The sequence below is a fragment of the Panthera onca genome, chromosome A1 (genome assembly GCF_046562875.1).
Source record: "Panthera onca isolate mPanOnc1 chromosome A1, mPanOnc1 haplotype 2, whole genome shotgun sequence".
Taxonomy (NCBI): domain Eukaryota; kingdom Metazoa; phylum Chordata; class Mammalia; order Carnivora; family Felidae; genus Panthera; species Panthera onca.
Window position 1 is genome coordinate 152,541,975 of NC_138339.1, and position 9,487 is coordinate 152,551,461.

General features: G+C 36.3%; 1 protein-coding gene across 1 annotated transcript; it reads left to right on the forward strand.

Annotated features, from left to right (window-relative positions):
* Positions 1-356: 356 nt before the first annotated feature.
* On the forward strand, positions 357-1,325 carry LOC132680481 (olfactory receptor 2G2-like). Its single transcript, XM_060634163.3, has one exon. It carries the CDS (start codon positions 357-359, stop codon positions 1,323-1,325), a length of 969 nt encoding a protein of 322 aa, XP_060490146.3.
* The last annotated feature ends 8,162 nt before the right edge of the window (positions 1,326-9,487 follow it).

Genomic DNA, 9,487 nt, shown 5'->3' on the forward strand with positions numbered 1-9,487 from the left:
AGAATGCAGTATGGTGTTTTGAATTCCCACATTTCCTACAAAATTTTATTATTATTATTAAAAAATGTTATTGATAAGACACTGAGGGGAAGACTCATCCTTGATGCATTTTGACTTTTATTTTGTCCTCAAGGTAGAATGAAAACCTATGATCCACAGACCACATATGCCACTTCATGGGATAATAAGTGACATTGCACATGGTATTCTCTACATTGGCTCTTTATCTTTACCTACATCCAAAGTCTTATTTTTCAACACTTAGATCTTAACTGTGAAGGAATTGATATAAAATCCTTGCAGTTTCTGTTTCATGTGACTTTATCACTCTGAAGTTAATAATCAAAGCAAGAGTAATGTGTTTGACCAATGACAGCACCTTCCCTGGGTTTATTTTGGTAGGCTTTTCTGACCGGCCTCAGCTAGAGCTGGTTCTTTTTGGGGTAATCTTGTGTCTTTACCTGATGATTCTCCTAGGCAATGTTACCATCATCCTAGTTTCCCTCTTGGACTCTAAACTGCACACCCCAATGTACTTTTTCCTCTCCCACCTCTCCCTCCTGGACCTCTGTTTCACCAGCAGCATTATTCCTCAGCTTCTAGTCAACCTGGGTGGTTCAGATAAGTCCATCACTTATGGTGGCTGTGTGGTTCAGCTCTATGTCTCTCTTGCCCTGGGATCCACGGAGTGTGTCCTCCTGGCTGTGATGTCCTATGATCGGTACATCACTGTCTGCCGTCCTCTACATTATGCCTTTGCCATGCGCCCCAGCCTCTGTCATACTCTGGCATCTGTGGCATGGCTCAGTGGGGTAGCTACCACCCTTATACAGTCCACTCTCACCCTGCAGTTGCCTTTCTGTGGGCATCACCAAGTGGATCATTTTGTCTGTGAGGTCCCTGTGCTCATCAAGTTGGCTTGTGTGGAAACGACTTTCAATCAAGTGGAGCTATTTGCGGCTAGTGTTTTATTCCTGGTGGTGCCTTTATCACTCATCCTGATCTCCTACGGGCACATTGCCAGAGCAGTACTGAAGATCAAGTCAGCCATCGGACGACACAAGGCATTTGGGACCGGTTCCTCCCACTTAATGGTTGTCATAATCTTCTATGGAACCATCATCTTCATGTACCTGCAGCCAGCCAAGAGCAGACCCAAAGACCAAGGAAAGTTTGTTTCCCTTTTCTACACTGTGGTGACCCCCATACTCAACCCTCTCATCTACACCCTGAGAAACAAAGAAGCAAAGGCAGCAATGAAAAAAATTCTTGGTAGAACATTATGGCTCAGTGAACATGATTATCAAGAATTTTTTTATTTTTAGGAGGCAGTTATTAAGACTGATTCATTTAATGGATGATGACTCAATAAATTATTTGGTTATGTTCATAAACCTATAGTGGGTTTTGGTAGAAAAAATTCAATAGCATTTGAATTTTTGAGTTTGAATGCTCATTTCATCACATAATAACTGTGTGACCTGAACAATTTGCATAACCTTTGCACTATGTACAAACCAAAATGTCCAATATTGAGCAACCCAAATTAAAATTAGATCACTGTCTTAGGCATTTGACTTTTAATAAAGTTGGTTCATAAATTTTATTGCATTTAATAGCCATAATTATATGCCTGCCCCTACTCTGCATTCTCATAACACATTGCTTACCCAGATGATATGTGGTAAATATGAATGGGTAAATAAGGTAGGAACATGATGAAGCATGTCAGAATGTACAACATATTTACAATGTACAAGCATAATTATCTGCTATATGGGTATTATTATAAGTTTTATTTTGCAGAGATTGAAATATTTTGGCCATTTGCTCAAAACAGAAATAGCAAACTCTAAACCTCAGTGGCATTACTTTTTCAATAGACCATGGATTATTGTGGTCAAGTCTCCGGTGTGAGTCCCATTACACACTGAGTTTATCTCTATTGCTGCACTTTTCCTCCTGTTTAGCAAGTTTCTGATTTTTTGTATTTCTCTCTTTAGTAGGTTTTTGAGAATGGCAACTATGTTTTGACTTAATCACAATTTAAAGTAGAATATATTTACAGGTGGCCCCCAGATTTATACTTCAACAAAGACATTTTCTATTCCCATCTCATGTTCAGCTATGTATTTTACTTCTCCACCTGGGTGTGTTAAAACAGCCTCAAAATGAACACATCAGAACTAAATCAAAAGGTCCCTGCTTTTGGTTCTTTTTTGCTCTTTTCGATATCACAAAATGGAACAGGGATTATTTTAATTCCTGTCCTTTATTTTCCTACTGTATGTAAACTATACACAATTCTGCATAGTTTACCCACTTCTTTCCATATTAATTTTCTGCTACCTATGCACTGCTGATATGGCTTGCTTACTAGATGGAGAGATTTTTTTTTTAATTAATTGATGATCTCTTCCATTATACCCTGTATCTTATTACTAGGTACATGCAGTTTGTAACACATCATTGAACTTATGTTTGTCTTATCTCCTTTAAGAAATGCACTTATTTGTTCAACAATTATTGAGCATTGAGGGCACAGATATGAAAGACACAGTACCCAGGCCTTTTAAGAGTTTATATGCTAATGGTCCAACTCAGTTAATTGGTAAATTTTCAGTATGTAATAGTGTCTACTATCTAACAAAATAAGTCAATGCTAGGGGAAAAAACTCACTTTCAGCAAGTTGATTTAAAATTGAATCTATCTCAGTCAAGTCATAAGATTAATGGCTATTTTTAAAATTTTATTAAATTGATGTGGTTGCAAAGCAATGTTATCTAAACCGTGGTATCTAAACTTGAATAAGGAGAAAATAATTTATATTGTTATTGCTAAATTATACATAAGTTATTATGTGTTTAAGAAAAGAAAGAATCCATAGGTGAATTTTAAAGTGGCTGACAGCTTATAACAGAAGCCAAATAGTCTTCTGGTGCTACAATCCATTTTAGAGGACAGAGAGAACATTTTCTTTAAAGTTATTAGAAGTGTCAGAGAATATATAGAAGAATATAGCAAGATACGGTTGTAAATAGAATGTGCTCTTTTGTGCTGAGGAAGGCACAAACATCTGTGAACTCCAAGTAAACTAGGGCTTAATTATCTAGAAAAATATATGGGAAATGAAAATAGATTTTTTAAACAGAATTGGGAATTGTTGGTAAGCATGATCAGAGACTTGGATAACCAAGGAGAAATGAGGACTCTCTTATTTTGAATAACAATAAGGCAACATTCATTTTTACTTCTATAGGACAATTATAAGAGTAGAAAAGATAAATAAGAATGGAAATTTTATTTTTTCTGCTAAAAAATGTAAAGGGGCAGTTTACTATATAGTGAGAATAGCACAGCACAATAATGCCTGGCATTTGGTGTCCCATTGGAACTCAGTCCATAACCACATTGATATTGTCAGCCAGTTACTCAAGAGATTTCCTTTTGAGGTTATTTCTCTAAATTACTATAGTTTCTCTGAATTCTCTGTAATTACTGAAATATATTATTTCTCTGTCACATATTGTGTCACAAGGGGATAATCAGGATATTTAAATTGGCAAATGTTTTAGGAAGTGTCAAGGTGAGCTCTTGATGCCTTACTTAGTGAACCCTTAAATGATATGGGGGAAGTTATGACCTCAGGGCACTTGTCCGTGACCATAGCCCAGGATCCTCTGTTATGGACATTTTAATGAGTTACATATTTTCCATAGGGGGGAAGATCCTAATTCTCTTACCCTCTGGGGATGTGATTAGGCCACATCAACAGGGTCATTTATTTTTCTTTCCTACCTTAAGCTATTTCCTCATCACAAAGGTAAGTCATTGGTGTTTCTCACTTCAAAGTTATTTCTTAGAAATGTAGTCACTGAGGATAGCTCACTTTCTTCTGACACTTTGCCAAGCATGCCCCAACACCTAGTGTAAACCATTTAATTTTTTCCTCTTATTTGGAATGAGCATTTCTATGTTGTACTGCATGGACAAGGAGCACCATTTTTTTTTAATTTTTAACAATGTTTTTATTTATTTTTGAGACAGAGAGAGACAGAGGATGAGCAGGGGAGGGACAGAGAGAGAGGGAGAACAGAATCTGAAGCAGGCTCCAGGCTCCGAGCTGTCAGCACAGAGCCCGACGCGGGGCTCAAACTCACAAACTGTGAGATCATGACCTGAGCTGAAGTCGGACGCTCAACCGACTGAGCCACCCAGGCACCCCAGGAGCACTAATTTTTTGAGCTGTTGCAGAGAGATTCAGTCCCCAGAGGAAAATCTTTCTAGTCATTGTGATACCAGTTAATTGTAACTGAGGGTCAAACTTAACCTGTGCACCAGACTTTGAAAGGTGTTTTCAACATCATTACATACTTTTCTAGGTAGAGGAGAGAGATTAGACATCATCTTTTTGGGCATACTCACATCTGGTTTGGGTGGCCTCTACAAAGACTTGGATGCCTCCTTTTCTCAGAATCTCACATTTGGTTCCTAGCTTGTCCTTTCTTGAACAACTCCTGTGGCTCTGGGACCTTAATCTGGGAACACCTATTTATTTCCTTTAAAGAAACAGGCAGCTGAAGATACTGTGGACAAGAAAGTAACTCCTGTGGCCAGAATGCATGTTCTTGGCCTGAAGTAGGTACATTTACATTTATAGGCAAGTTGTATGTTTTACTGCATGTAGAGCAAACTGTGAAATTAAAGCAACTCAGAATTGTGAAGTCTATGGATTTCAGACTAGTCTTTTCATGTTGTCTTTGACTACTTCAAAACCAAGCCGAAAACGTCTCATAAAATTGTCTTGGTCTCTGTCGCTGTCTGTGTTTCTGTCTCTCTCTCTCTGTCTCTCTCTGTCTTTTTGATGCCCAATATCCCCTCTGCTTAAAGGCAGCAAAGACTGGGTTTAAATTTTTCATTTCTGAACTTTCTATATTCTTTAAAATGAAAAAAAAAATATCCCACCCACATATTTTTGCATGTGAGACACACTTGTGAAACATCTTGGCAGAGAGTAGAGACATCTCATTGAATCAAAAGGGAATTAAGTCAGGATATAGATTATTTGCTCCACCAATTGATCTTAATTATGATTATAAATAAATTAAGAGAAATTGAGGTCTAAGAGGAGATTAATATATGGCACACTTACCACCCTCTTTGCTCCTTTATCTAATTGAGACCTCAGTGTCCTTACATGTTCTGGGCCTATGTTTGATTCTATAGAAAATCCGTATGCTTCCTCCTTTCATGGCACATGTCATAATCTTCTCAGTTTTTGAAAGAGAATTTGAATTCAATTTTAAAAATCAGTTTTGAGTGAACTTTTTCTTGTTATTAAAAGCCACATCTAGTCAGCTGACAATATTCATGTCCTTTGGCTTAGAATTATTTGGATGAAAGTTGTTATTACTATATTTAAAAAATAAGCTTTTATTTTGTGTTTTGTTGTTGGATCGTAGAAATGAAAAAAAAGAGTCTGCCTGAATAGAGTAGCAGGTTAAATGGCTCATAACATTTGTATACTGGAAAGTATTTACAGGAGATTAATAATACATGGGCTCTGCACTACGATAGCACTTTCAACTCATGCCCTATAATCATACAGTGGAATAATGGATGCTGGACTATTCTCAAAGTGGAAATAATTTCCCATAGAGAAAGAGGCATGGTATGGGAGTTCACAAGATTTGTTGATACATGTAGCATTTTTTTAAGTTTATTTATTTATTTTGAGAGAGAGAGAACAACTGGGGGAAGGGTGGACAGAGGGAAAGAGAGGGGGAGGGAGGGAGAGAGAGAGCACGAGAGAGAATCCCAAGTAGGCTCCACTGTGTCAGTGCAGAATCCCACTTGGGGCTCAATATCATGAACTGTGAGATCGTGACCTCAGTCAAATTCAAGAATTGGATGCTTAAGTGACTGAGCCATACAGTTGCCCCTGTCCATGTAGTATTTATGAGAAGGTCAATCAAGAATAACAGACTTGGAAAGTGAGACTAGAGCTGTAGTCTGGTGAGCAGGCAGGGTCTGAACAGGTTCTCAAGGGAAGAATGAGCTCAAGGAGTGGGTGTGAGCAGCTGTGGGAATGTCTAGCACAAACAGGGGCAGGGGATTTAATCAGTGCTTATGTGTTAATCTGGCTGGACACCATGCAATATGAAAACATCCAGAAGTTTACTATACTTTAAGGTAGATAGACTGGAGGTATACCCAAAATAATATTGATTAGAATCATTTCATTTTCTGAAGGTGGCACAAAAAATCAGTGGTCTTTAAAGGTGAGGGGTGACCAGAAAGCAGTATCTCCAAAGGTATAGTGAACCCTATCCCATGGGATGCCCCATGTCACCACAGGTAGGTTATGGACAAAAAGACCAAAAGTGCTCATGTTAGAAGGTCTTATCAATGGCCAAATCTGAAATTCAGCTTCATGTGGTAGTTTAGGGCCCAAGCTATAGTGTGTGTTGAGTGTCCAGGAAGACTAGTGTGCACAGAAAGAAGAAGCAGAAGTGCAAGGGGGCATGGTCAGCACCTGGGAGCTCTGGAAGCGATGTTTGGTTGGACTTTGAAAGACATTCCTTAGATATTGGTGAAAGGAGCAACTATTAGGATGATTTATTCAGTTCCAATTAGACGATCTTATTGTTTCCATCATATCACTGTATATTTAAGGAAATGGGTCTTTGTTTACAGATATTTTCTGCTTTAATAAAGAAAATAATGATAGTATTTTGTAATGCAGATATTTTACAGTTTTATAATAAAAATACAAATTGTTTACAATATAGCCTCTTAATTTGCTGTTTTATATGAAATTATTAAATTATTAAGCTGTTACTAAAATAGTTATTAAAATTATCTTATTGGTTAACTTTGTTCTGTTATCTTTAATATGATAGTTTTTAAATACTTTTTAGGGGCTGTTTTATTAATATCTGTGATTAGTTTTATTATGTTATGTAAAATTATTATTTTTGTTTCTACTGTTTTATTTTTTAACATTTTTAAAACTTATTGACTTTAATTTGTTTCTCAATTTACCTTGTTTAAAAAGAGCACTAAAAAGTATGTTTACATTTTAATATTCAAGTTTTTAAAATAATTCATTTAATAATTCCCAATTGAAATTTTGGCATAATTTTCCACCTAAATTTCTATTGTTTATTTAAGTTTTATAGCAGTGAGAGAATATAACAACAAAAATTTGTATTCTATACATAATTTAGTTTTTTTTTATTAAAGCTAGTGGTGCCTGGGTGGCTCAGTAGGTTGTGTCCGACTTTAGCTCAGGTCACGATCTCGCAGTCCATGAGTTTGAGCCCCGCTTTGGGCTCTGGGCTAACAGCTCAGAGCCTGGAACCTGCTTTGGATTCTGTGTCTCCCTCTATCTCTGCCCCTCCCCTGCTCACACTCTGCCCTTTTCTTCCTCAAAAATAAATAAACATTATTTTTTTTTAAAGCTTAATAATTGGTCAATTACGTAAACTTTATTATATGACCGGTATACTGTTTTTTTTATGTTCTTATTTTATGTTACTTGGTGCCTGAAAATTTAATAGTGACATATCTTCATAGTGGATTAACATATGATTACATGTTACTTTTTTATTATATTATTACTTTAGCTTGGATATTAGTTTTCATAGTGCTAAAACCATGAGTGTTTCATGTCAAAATTTACTAACTTTGAAAATTTTAAGATATATGATCTTTTTGACACTGATATGTCATCTTTCATACTAACACCTTATTTCTCCTTTCCATTGTAATATGCCTGTGCAAGTTACTCAGGCATATCTTTTTTATTCAGCTCTTTCTTCCCCTCCTAAATACTAATTAGGATGTAACCACTATATATGTCTTTAATTGTTTTCTGTAGCCAGTTTACCTTTAAAATCTATTGTTTTGAATCATTTGTTTGAACAACTCCTGGTTTTCTAAAATTTCTTGAGTGTGAAAAACTACTGTTCCTTTCCCAAATATTTATTCTGCTTCTTGGATAAATGCTTCAAGTGTATGCTCTTCACCTAAATTTTGTTTCTTGGAGACTTCACCTTTTCCTTTTCATCTTTTGTCTTTAGTCTTGATTTTGTATTATAGACTTTTTGAAATGTGCAAAACCTAAGTCCATGTTTTATATTTCTTAAATACTTATTATCTTTGGATGTACATAGTGATTGAAGTTTGTTTTTTCCCAAATATACTAGGAACTGTTTGTCTTTTCCTTTTGTTCTTTTTTCCCCCTCAGTGCTATTTTAGTTGAACTTTTAGAACATGAGCTGGAGGAGTAACTTTTGGTCATTTAAAATTTGTGTTCAATCCTTCAGTCACTTAGTGGGCAAGTTCAGTAGATAGCTGGAAAATTCACTCAGATATAGTATTTCTGTCACTTATCCTCCTAATAAAAGACATCTCAGCTCCAAAACCATGCCCGGTGCAACTTGGCATTCAGCCTGTTACTCATGTATAAATCTAGTTATTCTTACCAGCTGTGGAGCCATCTTCCATACGGGAGCACATCTTCAGTGGCATATTTTATTTTCCATGGTCTACTACATTTTATACCTTGTTTCTCTAAATGGGTAATATATAGGATGGCACTTAGAGAAGAGGGTTTCGCTCTTTCTGTTCATGTGATTTTGTTAAGTTTCAACATACCAGGCACATATATGTGGAATGTGTGATATAGGTTTATACATATTCCATAGTTGTGGAACTATTCCTACTTAGAATATCCTTTCTCTACTCCCTGTTCGATGTGTTGACACTATTAGATTTTAAGAGAGAAGTTGTGGAAATACTGCATTCACTGTCAATATATCCATCTTAATAATGTTTTACAGAGGGGTGCCTGGGTGGCTCAGTTGGTTTAAGCTCCTGACTCTTGATTTCTTTTCAGGCCATAATTTTACAATAATGAGATCCAGCCCCCCATTGGGCTCTGTGCTGAGCATGGAGCTTGATTAATATTCTCTCCTTCACTCTCCCTCTCCCCCTTCTTCACTTATGCTGTCTCTCTCTCTCTCTTTCTCAAAAAGAAATTAAAAATAATGTTTTTGTAGAACTTAAAAACTTTCAATGGTTAGTAATGTATGATGTTCTTAATGAGTAATGAGCATACTTAACTTGTTCAGAAACATTGCTATGATTAAAAGGGTCCAAGGTCAGTGTTATCTATAAGTGGAATTAGTTAACTTCTGTGAAACTTGCAACGCACTTTGGAAGGTGAATGGACACTGCTCCTGTTCTCTGTGAGTCCACTTGTAGATGTTTACAGTGAAATTGGTAAAAGTTCAGAATGAAAGGGAAGGTGAACTGAAGTAATAATTGTTCACTGTGCATATTAGAAGGTGAAGATTTGAGGACTCACCAGTGAAGGGGCTGGGGACATTTTTCAGGGCACTGACCTGAAGTGACAAAAAAAAAAAAAAAAAAAAAAAAAGAACTGAAAGTAGTTAATTCTGCATAATATTTACTCAGGAA